Genomic DNA, 19,390 nt, shown 5'->3' with positions numbered 1-19,390 from the left:
TGATCTCTTAATTTTAAAAAGTAAACTTTTAGTCCTCTAACCTTAAAACTTTTAGGAAAAAATGATGATATTAAACTCTTGAATGCTGATAAAACATTACTAAATGTTAACATATTAAGTTTAATATTCAAAATAACCATGATTGTTACAAAAAATTATCATTTAAAATTAACAATTTTGATGTTAAAAGACTAAAAATATACTTTTTAAAGTTAAGAAATCAAACCGAAACCTTACATAAAATTAAAGGACTAAATGTATATTTTAGCCAAAAAATTATTAGTATAATTATTTGAGCCTTCAATATTTTTAAAATTATCACTATCAATATCATAACAACAGGGTAACAAAACATATTTCTCGCAAAAAGTCATGAAAAGTAGGATCATCTCGAGCATTATAAAATACTGCATTATTGATAAGCCATATACCACATGACTTGTTGTAGATTCATGCAAAGAGCATATGATAATCTAGTTTAATTTAATTTCCTAAATATAAATTCTCTCTCTTAATTTGTCCCCATCTCTCTCCCTCACTTCCAAGGAAGTTCCCTCTGCTTCAGTTTCAGTCCTCACTGCAGATTACCAAATCCAACCACACAGATAATATTATTCCCCTTGTCCACTATCGCTTTCACCTTCAAATCTACCTCTTTCACCTCTCAACCACACATCCTTATCATCATCTTCTTCTTCTTACTCTCTCGCACATTTAGTCAAACACCTCCCCCACATTCCTTACCCCCTTATACACGCATTTATACACATAAAGCTTTCTTCTGCCCCTTTCACATGCTCTGCCTCTATCTCTCTCTTTCTCTCTATCAATCACTCTATCATATCTGTTCCCATTGAATATATGCGATTTCAAAGATGAGTGGCTATTCTAAGATCAATCCTAGTGGTAACACTCACAAGTTAAGATCTACAGATTTCCCTGATTTCTTCTCCTTCCCTGAGACCCCAAAATACATCAGGAACAACAGTAAAGTCACCAGAACAGAGGAGCCAAACCAGATCGAGAAGGACAAGGCTCAGAAATCCTCACCTGAGAGAGGAGAAGAACATGACGATGGGGAAGCTGTCGGGGAGCATCGAGACGGAGAGATATTCGGCGTGGTTCTGGGTCGGAGTGCGTCGGTTTCTTCATCAGCGACGGGGATTCAGGGCACGATGAAGAAAGCGTTCTCAATGAGAAGATCTTCGTCGGTGTCGGAGAGGTATTGCAGGATCCATGACCAGTACGTGGCATTAGCTCCACCGATTGGAGAGGATGGTGAAGGAGAATCAAACGGAGGAAGAACATCGGTGATGAGGAAGAAGAAGAAGAAGCTGAGTGGAGGAGGAGGGAAGATCCTGAGAGCCTGTAAGCGCCTTCTTGGATTTTTATTATGGAATTTTGTTGAGAAATTTTTGGGGATTTCGAAGAGCAACTTTACAGAATAAAATCTGGAAAGCGTTCTATGAAGGAAAGCGATTTAGATTTATGAATCCTCTTTTACTCAGCGAATGAAATCTGATAAATGATGAGAGATGAGCATTGTGTTTTATCAAATCAAAATCTTCTTTTGTAATGATTCCGCACAACAGCATATGTTCGTTTCTTTAATGTTTAGCATAAAATAAGGAGATTAATAAGAAGATCCCTATGCCAATTCAAGTGATGAGTGGAGAATGATTGTCTCTGCCTGGTGATTGAGTGGCATGAAATTCTATGGAAAGTAAAATGGTATTTGCTTGATTTCATTTATAACATCATGTCATTAATGCCTACACTTTAATTTAGAAGAAAAGATAGAAATAAAATTTTCTTGAATGATAAAATATCAAGATAAAATAGGAAAAACTGGGGATGAATTCCCTGTTAAAAATTTAATTGGCAAATTCTTCTATTTGAAAAAAAACTTAGCCAATCTAACATGATATTTTGGTGTATGATACTCCTCCGGTTTTAAATAAAAGACCTATTTTGTAGTGTAATTTACACTTTAAAATAGGTCTTATATTTAAGATCGGAAAGAATAGTATTTTTCTTTCATCTAATTTTTTAAAATTTAAGTGCTTTATTCAAGTGAAATTTTTGGCTCAGCCTCATAGTGATCGCCCAAACATTGAAATATGGCATTATGATCCTTTGACTTGAGATTGGCATGATTATTATTTTCTTACTGGGAGTCCCACAGTCTAATTTCACAAAATTCATGATTTATAACATTGTGCTTAACAAAAATATGAAATGATTGCAACCAATTTAACCGTTAATGTTTGGATTATGCAGAAATTGTTAAATGGAAAAGTCAAGTCATGGTTGCTTAAGGCCGAGACTTGTGTTGAAAAGAAAAGGCAAAGGTAGAGTAATTCACAGCAATACATGTTTCTCCAGTATCATTTTCTCTTCCCATTTTTCTTGTAGTGCGCTTTCTTGTCATGGGACCACTCTCTCTCTCTCTCTCTCAGCGTGTGTGTCCTTTTTCTTAAAAAAATGTCTTACATGCAAATGGCGAACAGGAAGGCACATTCATCTTTTTCAGTCACTGTGTGTAATTCTCTTTCTCTCAATTGCCCTCAGGAATTCATTCTTTTCAAGAGTAATGAGAACCCAGTAAAATTTTCTCCTTCTTCATCTTCCACTGCCTCTGTGACTATATTGATGCTTCTTCTCACAGCAAAACCCAACTGATTTCTCAATTGCTAAGGTGAATATGATGTTCTCACCAACATTTTCCCCAAACCCTTCTTTATATCATAGTTTTAGGGTTCCCCCCTCCTTTTCCGGGGAACATTGTTTTAGATGAGCTTTCATGTCACTCAAACGATGTGATTGCCTCGTTGACAAAGCATGTTCACTCAATGCATCAGAATTTGTGGCAATCTCTCACTCTTACTCTCTCTCTCTCTCTGTCTCTCGTGTATTAATCATGTTTATGGTAATAATTGCTTCATTCTTTTTCTGAATTACCTGAGGTTTTTGGTTGTTAAGAATATATAATGAGGCTGGATTGATCATAATGTGTGTGCATCAATACTCTTGGAGGGGATGTTGCTGGCAAGGTGACCTTGAGCATTTTGTTTCACATGAAAACTTTGCAAATCACAATACCTATTGGCTCTTGCATTTCTGACAAAAGCTATGAATTTTTTGCCCTTTCAGCATGTGTTTTTTGGACCAAACATGAGCCTTGAAAGTGGTCTAAATCACCTCTTTACTAGCTTTGTTCCTTTTTCCCTCTCATAGACCCATTTCCCCTTTCCTCTCTTGAATCATGGCTCTTCTGCTCCTGCTTAGCTGTAACAAGTCCATCTTTCACACTCACTATCACTTTCCTCTAATTATTTATTATAATCATTACTATAATTTGTCCTTCTTTTCTCTTTTTGTAGATGTATGAGTTAGTATTTACATATATATTACGGCAGCCTTTTCCACCTCCTTTTCATTTCTTTCAATCAGTGAAGATTTTTATGAGATTGTGCAAGATAGTGCAACCATATTTCATGATTACATTTGAAGGTTATATTGGAATTTAAGGGGGATCAATCAAGCATTAGTGCCGTCAAAAAGAGCTTTAGATCTCAATGTCATCAAGAGAGAAGAGCCTCATGTCTTTGAGTTTCCAACTCGGGTATCTACCTATCCATCTATCTACTTCTCTCTTGTTCGGTGTATTTATTTTAATCATAAAAATCATCATAGCGTGTAATGAGAACTGTTGCCTTTAGATGCAAAATACTTATTAGATTCATATTTGTCTAAGGAATGTTGTCATTTCTAATAGGAGTGGTTGGAAATTATAGCTTGCACTTGTCCCCACCGAGGGCCACTACTCATGTGACTTAAAGGGTTGGATTAAGAAGAACCAAGAACAACCTTGATGAAATCCAGCTTTAAAATACGACTACTTTTAAAAGCACCTTGTTGGAAATTCTTGTTCTGGCTCTCCAGACAGCAAGGCCCATTCTTTTTATTTCTTTAAGTTTGCTTCTTCAGACAAGGTATAGTATTCAATAAGTTAGGCATCAGGATCATCGACATGGAAACATAAATAGAAAAGCGTACCAATAGGATTATCATATAACTTTGTCTTCACATTTTCTATTGGGTATAAAGTTAGCTGGGGGTGAGCATCATATTTGTGTGACGTTTAGAGAGAAGTGTGGTGTTCTTTGCTTTGAAGATAGCTGTTAATAAGAAACTGGAAAACCGGCCTACTTGTTGTTCCAAATCATTCATTATCACAAAGAAGAACACTAAGGTCAGTTTGTTGTCTCATGAGTTGTATCATTTTATCAAACCATAACAAGAAGTCAAGAAGGATAAGCGTCATTTGTATCATTTGCATTATCATTCCATTCCATCTCATTAGCATTTCATTTCTTGTTCTACGGCATTTCTGGAATTATCAACCCTCTTTCTCTATCTTGAATTTTCTGTTCTGGGGATTTATCATCATTTAAGCATAAATGTAGTTGCAGAGATTGGATTGAAGCAAGTACTTTTGGCAGTCAATTATGTCTTTGAACTCCTCACATTTTCCACCAAGAATGGTTACTTCACTTGGATTGATGGAGTGCAGATGACTTCTTTTGCATGTCATGTTTTATGATCTGTGAAGTTAGCATATGTGGCTTTGATTTCTCCACTCTTTTGACTCTGGTCACCTTGTAGATGGGTAATGATGCAGTGATTGAATGCTGCTTAATCCTGGCTTGAGTTTTCATAACTAAACTACATTTTGTAGTTTAAACTACATTTTCGAAATGTGATATGAAAACATGTTATATATGATAAAGCGTAGAAAAAATATAAGATTTCCCGAAAGTAGAAATCCTAGAAAATATTCTATCATGATGCTTCTTTTTACCTTGATGTGGGTTTTTGGCCATGGACCACATTATGATTCATCCACCTGGGAAGTTACCATTTCCTTGGTGATTCCGAGGTTCATTTTGCTTCAACTTTCGACACTCATCGTCTTCTTCATGATGTCTTCAGAATACAGTGTTTTTTTATGGACTCTGCGTCTGAAATAACTAATGTTTTAGCTATCATTTATTTCAGGGGTTGAGCAACTCTTCAATTGAAGGATGAGCCTGTGAACAACTGGAGCCGTAGCTAGATCAGATTTATCATGTTTACAGTTATCTGCAGACACTAAATCTTTAGCTGGCTGTACAAAATCAGAAACTGGATCAAACGGTTCCGAAGAAAAGTGGGGAATGTTTCTTAGAGCTTGACCATGAACGATTTTAATTCTGAAAGATCAAAGCCATGGAACATTTACACAACTTCAGAGCCAGGTCCACCACAAGCAATGGTTGACAAGGAAGCTCCATGGAGAAGTTTTGGGACATCTATGAATGCCATTTCTTTTGGTTTTGTTGCCACCGCCATTTTGATCTCAATGTTCCTCATAATGGCCATATTTGAACATCTGTTCAAACCAACTTCACAGTACTCTTCGCCAGAGTCTTTGCTGGATTCCCTGGAATCAGGAACAACCGGGAAAACCGGAAATAGACAAACTGTAAGTTTCTTCATGGCATTTCACTTCTGAAATTCCATCATCTCTTTGTTCAATCTATGATGCTGTTTGGACTTGAACCTTTCATATCATGGCTGGTTCCTTTGTAGTTTGAAGAAATCCAAGCTAATTTGAAACTGAGTAGCAAATATTTTTTTTAAAAAATGTGCCTAAATTTTTGTTCTTTTTTTAATGACTGATGTTTGTGGCAGGTTTCAATGCATCAGATTTGTCAGTAATGATGCCTGGGCAGCAATATCCAACCTTCATAGCCAAACCTGCTCCTTTGCCTTGCTCAAGGGAAGGGATTCATTGGCCTTCTCATGAACAATGTTTTGTATTTGATTAGCTTTTATTTTGTGGTTAAATTCTAGCTTACATTCTACCAAAAGCTGTGCTCTTTTGAGATTATCAAGTATGTATGTTGTACGTATATATTTTCAATGCATGTTCATCTGGCTTTTGGGATTAGAAATTAATCAAGTCAAATTTAGATCATATGCAGTAAGAATTTTGTGAAGTATCTTTAAAATAACAGAGGTCAAGAAAAGTGGATCTCAAAAGGAAAAAATATTTTTTATTCCTGGCCTGAAAGTGAAATCCATACACCTTTACTCTTTGCATCACTCTTGTTTTCAGAAGCAGCTCATTAGTATATATATTTTTAAAGTAGTACCAAATTCCATTGCATAACTGGAGTTTAGATGAGTCATTACCAAATTGTAATTAATTTTAATCTTTTAATACCATTAATCTCTATAACTTTGATCTATTGGCATTATTAGACCATGTACAAAAACTAATTGTGCTAATAAAATAAAATAAAATGATTTAATATGAAGAGAAAAATTTACAAGTACCAAATTAAGAATTGAAGGAAACTATAGGTACTTCAAGAATGGTTTTCCTTAGTTTTTTTTTCAAGTAAATAAATAGCATTATTATTTTTAAATTTTAATGACATTTTTTGAAATTATAGTCTAGTTTTGGAAGAAAAAAAATCTTGCATATATAATTGTATTAGAAAAATCTGGTAATGGATAGCTAAAAACATTCACGGCTTTTATACTTGTATAAAATTAGTTCAACTTCTTTAATGTACCATTTGTATCAAAAGATTTAAAATTTCATCGCATAAATTTTTTTTTTAAATCAGAATATAAAATTTTTCTTCCTTTGTTTGGGATTGAGCAAGTTGACCATGAAGACAGCCAACGATAAAGGGCCTCCACTCCCTGATCCCCGCAGGTAGCAGCATAGGCCCTAAGATATCCACCATCAGAATTTAAATTTTAAGTTAAAAATAAAAAGGAACAATATAAACAATTTAATTATAAAAAACATTTACATGACCATGTATCCAATTACCAAAATATTAACATTTAATATTCCTCCGGTCCTTAATATAAAACCTATTTAACTAATTTGATTAGATTAAGGAAGTTAGGTAAGTTAGTTAATTATAAAAAATGATTTTCTTTCTTAATACCTCCTCTTCCTCTTCTACTTGATTATGGTTGAGGGAGTATCCATAGGGGTAATTTAGAAAAAATTGATAAATATGATAAATGAATCTTATATTTAAAATCAAAACGAACTTAACAATTGGGTCCTATATTAAGAATCAGAATAGTAATATTTAACTATAAACATACGTGAAACTAAATGAAAAACTTAACATAATGTTAAATACAAGTAACTTGACCTGTACCAAATTAAATCTTTAATTTTTTTAAAAAAATTAAATCCCAAATATCATGGACGAACCTAATTTTTAAGGATCATCCTCCAAGAAGTTCAACAACAGCTAATGATCAGATCTCTCGTTCTTCTTCAGGCACCATCAGGAATTGTTTTCATGAAACAAAAATCTATAAATAGTCCATAGAATAAACAAATCTCATAATCACACATGAAAAATCAGCAACAATCACACACTGCTAATAAAAACTCAATTAAATGATTTTTTTTATTTTATTTTTCCCTTTGGGTCATACGCTCAAGTGAGTTAAACCACTCACTCTAACTAGTTTTCATTTACTCAATTCACAACAAAATATACGAGTCGATGAACACTTGTTAAAGTAGATCAACCGATGAATCTACCATAACAAATTTTTACTAGCTCCTTGCAATAGATATTTCCCAGACAATATAGTTATGTATTATATATACTTGAAAATTTTCCACCGTCTCTCACTGCATTTTGAATGTTGCTGTATCAGTTTACATATTTTTGACAGATAAATCGTGTCACCCAACCTGGACATCAAACAAGCTAAATTAACAGAAGCACCCACCAACCAGGATAGCCGCTTCTAATAAGTCATCCTGCTACACCGTAAATGTTTTGACTTTACATTAGAAGCATAACCCCAGGAGGAAGAGGGAAGAAGTTGCAGGAACATTCAAAGGGTACCCAAGACAGTTAAACCCAATACTACCATCAACTATATTCTCACCATCTTACCCAAAAAACAAAATTCTAATTCCCACCACTCCCTCCCTCTCTTCATTGTTTCTTGATCTCTGTGCCAGAGCTTCCCTCTTTATACCGCCATGAATTTTCTCATAAATATGCGCCCCCCCCCCCCCAACTCCAGCCCAGCATCATTTTTAGCATTCTACCAAAGTATATACCAGAAAGTAGTATCATCTAATCCTCATCCTCATCAATCTCTTCATCTGGTATTAGAGTCAACAATGAATACTTAACTCGCAGAGAGATCTTGCCCTTGTCTACAGCAAGTCTTGCTCCAGAGACAACCCAGTAGCCAGGAGTCTCTTGTGGTCCCCGGCTCATCTCGGTGGTGTCAACAGCAGAGTTTATATTAACATCTGCAGGCCGTGGAGGTGGCCTCTGAAATGTTGCTGTGAAGTGTTGGCTGATCAGTGTAGATATGAGCCCTGACTTGGCTCCCAGCCCTGGAGGTCCATCCCACTCGGGATGCTTCACTAAGGTAACTCCTGACACGGTGGAAAATTTGAGTCTTAGAAAGAGAACATTTTTCATGCCATAATTCTCCACTTGTAATTGTGCTCCAGTGACAACTGAAAGATCCTCCATAGATTCCACAGCAGCAGCGCACACATGAGAGAAATTCTTCCATTGAACTTTCTCAGAAAATTTTCGCTCATAGTGCTCCCGTCTAAAGTTGCCATTTGGATCATCTTCAAGCTGAAATATTTTTGGAAGAGAAGAAAGATGCTGCATGTGGATGGCTAAGCGGTTGCTCCTTTTACCTTCGAGATATAGACGGAGACCAGTCACCGGCCTCTTACCAACATCAACCTGTTAACAAAACGAACAAGTATGCTGGTTTTAGCATAAATACTGCAAAATAGATATATTTGAACTCATTTGAGTTATTGTAGCATTCAGAAAACTCATCTATGGTGCTCCCCCCCCCCCCCCAAAAAAAAAAGGTCATCTATGACGGACCAATTAAATATGAATTAAAAGTGCAGCCCAATCAGCTCCAGTATTCAGTTAAAACAACAAAAACAAGATATGACCAGAAACTTCATGACATCCAACCTTAAAAAACGGTGAGCAAATCAATTTTACCAGCAGAATACATTTAATTTAGTATATATTGGAAAGATGCATCTTCAAGAGAAACTGCACAAGTTCTTCGAGGACCAGCATTCATGCACAATTTAACACAAACCTTCTATCCACACCAACCAAACAAAAATAATAAATCCAGCAGACACGTGAACATAATTTCTCATAATCCAAAGCACAGCCAACAAACACCTAGAATCAAGAACATTTACCTGTGTGGTGTTTACATAAAGCTTGGGCCCCATTAAACTAAACTGCAAAGATGCAGAACTCTGTTGTTTCCGCTGTGGACCAAGAGGAAGTTCGCTAAATACAGGTGCCCATTGCCTTGGCAGCTGGAATTCCAAGAACTGGTGGAGCTCCTCAATTGGTGGTTTATCTAAAATAATGATAATGAATGTGAAGTCATGAGGCCTTTTAATTTTTTTATACTAGGTTGATATTAAATACTAACACTGAAGGAAAATAATTTATTTTTATTTTTAAAAAAGGATGTCATAGAAATGATTTCAATCAATCAAAAATTTATATAATAACATAGCCATGAACGTTCCAGGCTAGAAAGTTTAAACTCTACAGATAAAGATCACAAGCACATCAGTTCAAGCAACAGGAACAATTCACGGGCAAAAGGAAGAGCTGAGTATAATGCCAGAAAAACCTAGCTGCAATTGTCAACTTCTTGATGACAAGAGTACTTTTTAGCATTTCACAATTACAGGCAGGGGATAAGCTATATGATCTCTTCAAGTTCTCCCTCCAGCAATAGTGTAGGCAACAATGGTAGAAGATTGGATGTCCAGGGCATCATACACAAGTTTCTCAATAGCATGCAATAATTGTTCAAATAACATGGACAAAGTTGACTCTGAAAATGCAAGAAACAATGTTGCTCACATCGTAGATAAAGATTTATGGCATGGCTCAAGAATCCACTCCCAGGCACTCCGTTAAGAAGAGACGTGATAGGTATGAAAGACATTGAGATTACATCAGGTTCCGACTGAACAGTCTGTAACCACTTATTATGGGATGAGTTTCTGTCATTTTCTCCACCCCTCCTCTCGTAGATGCTTAAAATATCCTGCAACAACGTGCTAACTTAGGCATAACAAAAGGAAAGAATTTCAAGGCTAATTCTCTAAGGCTTACCTCCTTATGAGAATATGAACTTGATGGACTAATATTAGCAAACCTCAGCTCCTTGATCCCAAACTGGAGGGAAGCAAAAAGTCCATTAAAAATCAACATGAGTTAGCATAACAAAAAGCGTAGTTCCATTAAAAAGTCCATTCATAATGATCCCATAATAGGTGGAAGCCTCTAACAGATTTGAACTCCTAGAACTCTAAAGGCCACAGATAGAAATGGGAAAGCAGAGCACATTGCAACGTTACTGCTTTTATTTTCTTTCCATTAAAAATACGTCGTGAAAAATGATATTTTATTTGTTTCAAAGGAAATAAAGCAGGGCATATAGGACTGAGTTATCTGTGATAGAATATTGAATTCACTGCTATGCAGCTTTCTTCTTCCAACACTTTCTGAAGAGTTTAGATATCATGTTCATGCCTAATTTTGAATGTAATAGAAGCAACAAAAAGAAACAAAATTGAGGGGGGAAAAGATAAAGAAAAAAGGTGCACAGAGTGATTTCAATATTCTGATTAAAAATGAATCATATTGAGGACAGGCAAACAGATGCCTTCTATAAACCTTGTCATTCGGGTAAACTTGATCGGAAGCAGTGTTGTATTGTCCATTGGCATCTAAAAATCTCCTATCAGCTATCTCCTTCAATTTTTTCTGAACATCACCAGGTTGAAGAGTTGATGAATGCTGCTGCTTTAAATAAATTACATCCTTTCCGCCCATCTTCAAACCAACAATAATATGCGTTCCAAAGGTCTCAATAAACCTGAAATTACAATAAATAGCAATATTTACTATAGTCTCAACTCTGCGATAAAGTTATAGTTTGAAAAATATGACCAGCATCAGTCCAACCAAGCCTGTTGACACAATTTTAGGAAAGAAAAAAAATTTGTATTTGCCATCCAGCTGGTGCCAACAGGATGAATTATTTCAGAAACAATAAAGTAGAAACGTAGGGGTCTACATATCCATACGAATTATTATGATCTTATAGCGACCATCAATCAAGTTTTCTATTTGAAATCTAAATGAAAGTCAAGCAAGGCAACCAAAGATAATGAATGGATCAATGTAAACCAGGATTTTAAATCATGACAATTTGGCAGCATGTTTGATAGTTATTACTGAGAGGTACCACTTATAATATTTTATATTCCAAGATGTTAGGCAAGAAAATTTTGGCAGAACATAAAAAAGGAAAAAAAAAAAAATTCACTCAATGAAGTTGGGTTTCATCAAAGCAAGAATGCGGTCAGTCAGATGCAACCACAAGTGAAACAAATCAGGGCCAATAGGGGAAATTATGTTTTTAAGCTCACATATTAGAGTTATGATAGGCATTTTATACCACTAAGATAACAATAAATAATCTATCGGAGAAATACTACACACAAATCATAGACATGTAAGTCCCGAAGCGTGAGATTTTTTTCCCCCCTTTTTGGGAAAGAGACATAAGTTTTAATATAGGAATGGTAGCAAACTCTCATAACTGTAGGTCGAGGATTTAAAACATGATAAAATAAAGAGGCAAACACTACAGAAAGAAATTGCAAACCATTTAACCCACATGAAGTTATCATTACCATCTTTTCAATAACAAACCTTTACATATTAAGGACCAAAGTACCACAGAAGTTCAAATGGCTAATAATCTACAACATCTCAAGAAATCCATGATTCCACCATCTGGTTTAGGACCAGTAATACTAGTTCATTTGACACAAAATTTGATTATTGCTTCACCATTTGGTAAGAACATTTACAAAGACCAGCATTTACCTTGCTAATGCAGGCGGGTCCCATGATGATGGTACAGCATTTTTGACATTATCACGGAGTACCATCTGAGATTTCTCTAATGCAACAGTGTAAAGAGTAATAAACACCCCATCAAAAGCAAGGGTCTTGGTATAGGCTGCATCTTTCTGCCAACTTCCAGAGAACTCAAACATGGCATTGAAGTGGCCTGAGGGAATTTTACCCGTCAAAGATAATTCCTGATTGAACTGCTCGGACATCTGAAAACATTTAAAAGAAACAGAGAGCCGGTGAGGAGGGGAAAACATGTGTAAACCTATAGAATGTGGAACAAGTTGTACCCTATTACCGTATCTTGTGCAACACAACTCTGTTTTAAGTCTGTCCATGTGGAGTGTGTTTAAAGTAATGCATCATATCAATGGCTAGCTTGGAATATAGCCTCTTAGTTATGGAAGGCTAAATTTATGGATTTCTGGTTATTTTAAGAACTCAAACTATTTTTGAATTGTAGCTCATTAAGTTATCATATTTAAGAACAGTGTATTGCCAGGAAATCGAAACAGATGTCTGTAGTATTGCATGAGACTCCACACAGTTTCTAATCAATTACCAAAAACACATTTCATTTTTCGTGGCCCATACATAGATCCTCCTTTAAAAGTAAAATAATAACAACAAATGCACACATAGAGATATGCAATTAAAATTACCTGTTGAAAAGAAAGAACATCAGACCTGAACCTAGTTCGTTCCCCTTTATCACATTTTATCGATTTTGAAACATTTGGAATAGATATCCCATCAGGTAGAACCACCTCTCTTCCATCGCCTTCATCTATCTCAATTAATCGAGAATTTATGGGTTCTCCTTTGCAGTACTTAAGTCTCAGATCATTGCAGATGTCATATCCACGCCCAATGGATCCAATTGCAGTCTCAGCGGCTTTTCGCGCTGAAGCCTTGAGCTCCATAACTCAGCACATTACTCCCCAAGCTAACCAAAACAAAGTCAGAAACCCAGCAAACTCCTGCATTAGCATAATTAACACAAAATTAATACCAAGTCACCTCCTACGTCAAGCAAATAATGCATATACTTGAAACTAGGATAATACATGGGTATGCAACCTTAACAATAGACAGAACAATAGTTCAAACTGCTACAGCGATCTATATCTGCCTACTCACTTATGAAAATAACGAAAAATCTTCAGCTCAAGGCAATGAAGAACGGGAAAAGATTTCATCCTTTATGATTAAATTAAAAACCGGAAAAAAAAAAATCACACACATTCCACCGATTAAGTGCCCCACTAAACTCTGCTCACTGCCCCACGAAATGAATAAGCTTGGATACATTCATACATATCCAGCCCCACCCCAAGTCCGCAACGCACACAAGGGCCAGCATGCACATCAATAAAAACACATTCTTACTCACACCTTCATAAAAGTAGAAAAATCTAAAGAAAAATCAGTACTTAATAATTAAGAGGCATGAAAGCTCATCACTGTTCGCAGCAACTCCTCCGCCACTTTAAGAATAGAAGCGAAACCCCTCCCAAATGAGGCAGACAGCCAATTGCGGAACTCAAGAATTGGCAATCAAGGCCAGCAATGCGCGATTAGTAGCAACGGTTCCGAAACCCTAACAAGGCAGACGATTATTGGAACTTCCGCGAAGAAAAGTTGAAGTCTTCGAGGAAAAAGGCCAGGACCACAGATAGAGAAAGGGAGGAAGCAAGAGGAAAAGGGAACCCTATAATGAAGAGAGAGAAAGAAAGGGACGTGAGTTAAAAAGAAGCACGAGGAGGGAGTGAGGATGAAGTAAATTCGGTTTGGGTTTGACCAAAATGTAGATTTCGTGGACACGTGTGGACTGACACTTTTAGCTGAACCAATCACAGATGGTTTTGTAAGTCGTAGTCAACCTTTTTCAATCAGTATGTCTCATTGTTCGTTAATACGGCTGCCTACTAGATTAGATTAGATTGGTCTTCAATGATAACCACGACAATTCCTTGTCAAGAGCCAAAATACTAGTCGAAATAATTAATGGACAGTTTTGCATGCAGATTTTATTAAAATTACTGAATAATCAATAATAATAAATCTTATTTCATTAGGTGGGGTTGACTACATAAATCATAGGACTATAAACAATCAAATCTTTAGATATGTTGTTAATCAGAAAGTCTCGTTCAACTATCCTCAGTTTTTTTTCTTTTTATAGGATTTCAAACTGTTTCATCTGTAAAATTACCGAATAATCAAATAAATAAATAAATTTATAACAGTATTTATTACTAGACGTTAGATAATATTTCACTCAATATGTCTTTATTAACGAGTACTACTACTTCTGAAGCTGACACATACTTTCATTCCAAAAATAGAAAAAAAAGCTTATACGAACTTTAGTCCCGAATTTACTTAATATTTTAAGATAATTTATTTAACGTATTCAGAGTATAAGAATAATTTATTTGACATTGTGAGACTATAAAGATTAAATCGAGACCAATTAAAATATGAGCACCAAGGATCAAATTGAATGAAACATACTAAAAAAAATTGAATGAAATGGGCCCACTTATTACCGGAACATAAAAATTTGAATAAAATGGTGTCCCTAATAAATAATTTTTTTTGGCCAACCCCTAATATTTATATTTTAAGGCCAGCAAATGAGATTTCTTACACTAATATTCAATTTTATCCTAGTTTAGAACCGATATTTATTGGTACTCGCAATGCCGTATGACTCCCTCAGATTCACACTTCGCAGGATCTAAGGCCCCGTTTGGATCGCTGAAAGCATTTTTTTTAAAAAAATTGAAAAATAGGAAAAAAAAAGGAAAATACTATTTTCAACCCTAATTAGAAGATCCCGTTTATAGATTACAAACGACACCTTATAGTAGGACCGGAGGTAGTAATAATCTTTTCCGCTTTGTTCCTTTTTCCCCTGTTGAATTCATGTGAACCAAACTGGGCCTCATGCATTCTAGAATTTGTAAAAGTGATTTATATCTTTCTCTAATCTTATTTATAAATTAAGATAAAAAAATTTCGTCTTATATACACTTAAGCCGTATTATTAAATTCTTTTTATATAGATATCCACTTCTAATATTATGTAAGTTACTATTTTCTTGAAGAGTATATATATTAAATAAGAATAAATTTAGAAAATTCAAAAAGAAATAGAATCTAATATTTTTCTTGGTTTTAGTAAAATATGCTTAAAGGGTTTTAATAGGACTGAAGGAATATATGGTATGTTCCCAACTACTTGATTTATTTCAAAAATGATTCCAATTAAGTCATGTATTGATTCAATGTAACAACAGTGTAGCTGTTGAGACGTCAATATTGAGGAGGGACAACATTTCAAAAGACACCACACAGGCTGCTTAACAGAGCTCCCAAAAAAAAAAAAGGTGGGGAATAAATTATTTGCGGAAAATGGGCAAACCAAAAGATGCAAAACCATGTGATTATTATTCTTCCCATATGCTGATATGCTCCCTCACTCGTCTTATGAACTACCAGTGAGCTAGTGGCATTGTATCAGAACTTATATAAGATATTTTAATTGGGATTAATATCATTTTTAATTCATAAAAATTTAGTTTCATTTTAGTTTTGGCTTTTGAAGTTTAAAACCAACGATTTTTTGTCTCCAAAAATTGATTTCATTCTGATCTGTCTAAAGATATTTGATCCCTAAAATAAGGTTTCAATGATTTTCAAATTTTATGAACAAAAACTAAAACGAAATCAAATTTTAAGAATTAAAAATAGTATTAACCCATTCAATTATTAAAGAAAATTTAAAGAGATCGGTTCAGGGTTTGCGTGTGTATTTCATACTATGAAGGCAATATATGAAAAACTGCCTGCGCTGTTTATTTGTAAATTTTTTTTTATAGATTTTATATTTTAATTTGATTGTTTATTGATATTGATTTATATTTAATACTCGCAATAATTCTTTTATAAAAACATATGGTATGCATCCAATATTACTAACTAAATTTGGGTATTAATGTATTAGTATGCTTAATTATGAGTACTTTTCATGCCGTAGTTTTTTCATTCGCGGAATTTGAATACTCAACATTATTAAGGGAAATTGTGTTCTTTTCTCTTAATATTATTTTTATTGCAATAATTATATATAAAAATATACATTATAAAGAATACTAACATTCTATAACTAGACATATTTCATATGTGTTACATGTAATATGATAATTTGCCGATAGTATAATTCGTTATTAATTCTAAATTTCAATATTTTTTATATTGATAAATTGGTTATATTTGATCATTGATTGAATGGATTTTCGAAATACCAATGAACTGAATCTCAAATTTTAAAGTATAAGACTATTTCATTTAATAAATAAATTTTAAGTAAACTCGAATTTTTAACCAAATAAATAGAAGTAATTTAAGAACAATTCTATCTATTCAAGCCGCTAGATAATTCAGTCCCCACAAAAAAAAAAAAGATCATCGCCATAGCGTACAGATATTAAAACAGTAAAAGATATTAATATATTAATAAAATGTAATATAATATAGAAATATCAAACCGCTACATAATTCAGTCTCCACAAAAAAAAAAAAAAAAAACCAGATCATCGCCATAGCATACAGATAGTTGATGATATTGACATTGCAAAAATTCATGAGACACGTCATATGTGGATGAGCAGAAAGACTGGACAAAAGGGCCAGCTCTCTTCAGTCGTCAATAATTGACTTTGACCATTCATGCCCAATTGCCCATCACACACGCCCACAAGAACCTCTTGGAACTTGTTCCTTGGAAAAAATTAGTTAAATTACGTAGATTAAAAAATTAGTTAAATATAATAAATGGATAATAAATACATGGTTTTTTCAAATACACGCTTAGAGATGACCAATTTATAGAGATGGTGAGTGACAAAAGAATGAATGTAAAAACTGTTACGATTAATGTATAGACATATGATCAACAAGGAGTGGAAATTATGGCAAAAAATTAGGGATAAAAAAGTTTTAAAAAAAAATTAAGATTTTAGATATTTCCAAGACATGACTTAAGAAAAGTCGCCCAAAAAAAAAAAGAATCAAACGTATTCAAAATATAAAAAAAAATAGAGCAGTGAGAAATAAAATTTAAAAAGTGCATTGAAAATACATATTTCTTGCAAAAAGTCATAAAAAGTAGGATAATCTCGAGCATTATAAAAACTGCATTATTGATAAGCCATATACCCACTGTTATCAAACTCGTGAGTTTACTCTTTGAGTTTAACGTTTTTATGTTTCAAGCTAACAAAATCGTGTCGACTCGTTCTTAAACTCGTAATACTTGTAACCTGGGTTAAACTTACGAGTTTATTTACCGAGTTTACCGTTTTTACGTTTCTAACTTATAAAATCGTGTCAACTCGCTCTTGAACTTGTCTAAATTTTTAAATTTGATTATGTTTAGTGACTTTATATATAATTTTTATAGAAATTTCTTTGTTAAATATGATAAATTATGAACATTGATAGATATAATTTCAATTATTTAAATTTAAAATATATTTAAATGAAATTGTTCTCATTTTTTATATATTAATTATTTGATTATATACTTTTAATATCAGTTTATTAATAAAAGTAAACTCTTACAAGTTTGCGATTCGAGTTTACAATCCGAATTTACATCATTATTATGAGTTTGTTTAAACTCGCGAGTTTGACAACCTTACATATACCACATAACTTGTTGTAGATTCATGCAAAGAGCATATGATAATCTAGTTTAATTTAATTTCCTAAATATAAATTCTCTCTCTTAATTTGTCCCCATCTCTCTCCCTCACTTCCAAGTAAGTTCCCTCTGCTTCAGTTTCAGTCCTCACTGCAGATTACCAAATCCAACCACACAGTTAATATTATTCCCCTTGTCCACTATCGCTTTCACCTTCAAATCTACCTCTTTCACCTCTCAACCACACATCCTTATCATCATCTTCTTCTTCTTACTCTCTCGCACATTTAGTCAAACACCTCCCCCACATTCCTTACCCCCTTATACACGCATTTATACACATACAGCTTTCTTCTGCCCCTTTCACATGCTCTGCCTCTATCTCTCTCTTTCTCTCTATCAATCACTCTATCATATCTGTTCCCATTGAATATATGTGATTTCAAAGATGAGTGGCTATTCTAAGATCAATCCTAGTGGCAACACTCACAAGTTAAGATCTACAGATTTTCCTGATTTCTTCTCCTTCCCTGAGAGCCCAAAATACATCAGGAACAACAGTAAAGTCACCAGAACAGAGGAGCCAAACCAGATCGAGAAGGACAAGGCTCAGAAATCCTCACCTGAGAGAGGAGAAGAACATGACGATGGGGAAGCTGTTGGGGAGCATCGAGACGGAGAGATATTCGGCGTGGTTCTGGGTCGGAGTGCGTCGGTTTCTTCATCAGCGACGGGGATTCAGGGCACGATGAAGAAAGCGTTCTCAATGAGAAGATCTTCGTCGGTGTCGGAGAGGTATTGCAGGATTCATGACCAGTACGTGGCATTAGCTCCACCGATTGGAGAGGATGGTGAAGGAGAATCAAACGGAGGAAGAAGATCAGTGATGAGGAAGAAGAAGAAGAAGCTGAGCGGAGGAGGAGGGAAGATCCTGAGAGCCTGTAAGCGCCTTCTTGGATTTTAATTATGGAACTTTGTTGAGAAATTTTTGGGGATTTCGAAGAGCAACTTTACAGAATAAAATCTGGAAAGCGTTCTGTGAAGGAAAGCGATTTAGATTTATGAATCCTCTTTTACTCAGCGAATGAAATCTGACAAATGATGAGAGATGAGCATTGCGTTTTATCAAATCAAAATCTTCTTTTGTAATGATTCCGCACAACAGCATATGTTCGTTTCTTTAATGTTTAGCCTAAAATAAGGAGATTAATAAGAAGATCCCTGTGCCAATTCAAGTGATGAGTGGAGAATGATTGTCTTTCCCTGGTGATTGAGTGGCATGAAAATTCTATGGAAAGTAAAATGGTATTTGCTTGATTTCATTTATAACATCATGTTATTAATGCCTGTACTTTAATTTAGAAGAAAAGATAGAAATAAAATTTTCTTGAATGATAAAATATCAAGACAAAATAGGAAAAACTGGGGATGAATTCCCTGTTAAAAATTTAATTGGCAAATTAGATTTAAAGATTTTGTGCAATTTAATTTTTTTTATGTGCAACTTATCTTTTCTGGTATGCAATGTATCTTCCTTTGTGTGTAATGATCTTCCTCTACACGATGTGCAACTCAATTACCCTTTGTGCAAATGAAAATTTCTTATGTGCAAGTCATC

The 19,390-nt window shown here is 34.5% G+C and overlaps 4 protein-coding genes across 6 annotated transcripts; 3 read left to right on the top strand and 1 right to left on the bottom strand.

Moving 5' to 3' along the window:
• Nucleotides 1–849: 849 nt before the first annotated feature.
• LOC114721213 (uncharacterized) lies at nucleotides 850–1,512 on the top strand. Its single transcript, XM_028907037.1, has one exon. The coding sequence runs from the start codon at nucleotides 876–878 to the stop codon at nucleotides 1,446–1,448; it is 573 nt and encodes a 190-aa protein (XP_028762870.1). The 5' UTR covers nucleotides 850–875; the 3' UTR covers nucleotides 1,449–1,512.
• A 3,536-nt stretch (nucleotides 1,513–5,048) lies between these two features.
• Nucleotides 5,049–5,921, top strand: LOC114721184 (uncharacterized). The gene is made up of 3 exons (XM_028907003.1): nucleotides 5,049–5,527; nucleotides 5,635–5,665; nucleotides 5,737–5,921. The coding sequence occupies exons 1-3, from the start codon at nucleotides 5,240–5,242 to the stop codon at nucleotides 5,871–5,873; spliced, it is 456 nt and encodes a 151-aa protein (XP_028762836.1). The 5' UTR covers nucleotides 5,049–5,239; the 3' UTR covers nucleotides 5,874–5,921.
• A 2,131-nt stretch (nucleotides 5,922–8,052) lies between these two features.
• Nucleotides 8,053–13,741, bottom strand: LOC114721212 (MACPF domain-containing protein At4g24290). 3 transcript variants are annotated; one of them, XM_028907035.1, is made up of 8 exons: nucleotides 13,453–13,741; nucleotides 12,722–13,039; nucleotides 12,030–12,268; nucleotides 10,809–11,010; nucleotides 10,245–10,307; nucleotides 9,990–10,176; nucleotides 9,305–9,471; nucleotides 8,053–8,816 (listed from the first exon to the last, which is right to left on the bottom strand). In XM_028907035.1, exons 2-8 carry the CDS (start codon nucleotides 12,980–12,982, stop codon nucleotides 8,181–8,183), a joined length of 1,755 nt encoding a protein of 584 aa, XP_028762868.1. In that variant the 5' UTR covers nucleotides 12,983–13,039; nucleotides 13,453–13,741; the 3' UTR covers nucleotides 8,053–8,180. The 3 variants fall into 3 exon arrangements, with proteins under 3 accessions (XP_028762868.1, XP_028762867.1, XP_028762869.1); XM_028907034.1 differs by having other exon boundaries at nucleotides 13,493–13,741; XM_028907036.1 differs by having other exon boundaries at nucleotides 12,722–13,005; nucleotides 13,496–13,741.
• A 258-nt stretch (nucleotides 13,742–13,999) lies between these two features.
• Nucleotides 14,000–18,956, top strand: LOC114721214 (uncharacterized). Its single transcript, XM_028907038.1, has 2 exons — nucleotides 14,000–14,005; nucleotides 18,221–18,956. The coding sequence occupies exon 2, from the start codon at nucleotides 18,221–18,223 to the stop codon at nucleotides 18,734–18,736; it is 516 nt and encodes a 171-aa protein (XP_028762871.1). The 5' UTR covers nucleotides 14,000–14,005; the 3' UTR covers nucleotides 18,737–18,956.
• The last annotated feature ends 434 nt before the right edge of the window (nucleotides 18,957–19,390 follow it).

Source organism: Neltuma alba, unplaced genomic scaffold (assembly GCF_004799145.2).
Source record: "Neltuma alba isolate B1F8T4 unplaced genomic scaffold, ASM479914v2 tig00012014_pilon, whole genome shotgun sequence".
NCBI classification, from domain to species: domain Eukaryota; kingdom Viridiplantae; phylum Streptophyta; class Magnoliopsida; order Fabales; family Fabaceae; genus Neltuma; species Neltuma alba.
Note: the sequence above shows the minus strand (reverse complement) of the source record. Positions and strands in the feature narration are given on the sequence as shown.

What these genes read in the sequence shown, in the direction of transcription:
- LOC114721213 (XM_028907037.1), top strand. Translation starts at nt 876, where the DNA reads ATGAGTGGCTATTCTAAGATCAATCCTAGTGGTAACACTCACAAGTTA.
- LOC114721212 (XM_028907035.1), bottom strand. Translation starts at nt 12,982, where the DNA reads ATGGAGCTCAAGGCTTCAGCGCGAAAAGCCGCTGAGACTGCAATTGGA. An exon ending in GACCCGCCTGCATTAGCAAG is followed by an intron (nt 11,011 to 12,029) that starts GTAAATGCTGGT and finishes TTGTAATTTCAG; the next exon opens with GTTTATTGAGACCTTTGGAA. An exon ending in CATAAATCTTTATCTACGAT is followed by an intron (nt 9,472 to 9,989) that starts GTGAGCAACATT and finishes TCATTATTTTAG; the next exon opens with ATAAACCACCAATTGAGGAG.
- LOC114721184 (XM_028907003.1), top strand. Translation starts at nt 5,240, where the DNA reads ATGAACGATTTTAATTCTGAAAGATCAAAGCCATGGAACATTTACACA. An exon ending in AAACCGGAAATAGACAAACT is followed by an intron (nt 5,528 to 5,634) that starts GTAAGTTTCTTC and finishes GTTCCTTTGTAG; the next exon opens with TTTGAAGAAATCCAAGCTAA. An exon ending in CCAAGCTAATTTGAAACTGA is followed by an intron (nt 5,666 to 5,736) that starts GTAGCAAATATT and finishes TGTTTGTGGCAG; the next exon opens with GTTTCAATGCATCAGATTTG.
- LOC114721214 (XM_028907038.1), top strand. Translation starts at nt 18,221, where the DNA reads ATGAGTGGCTATTCTAAGATCAATCCTAGTGGCAACACTCACAAGTTA.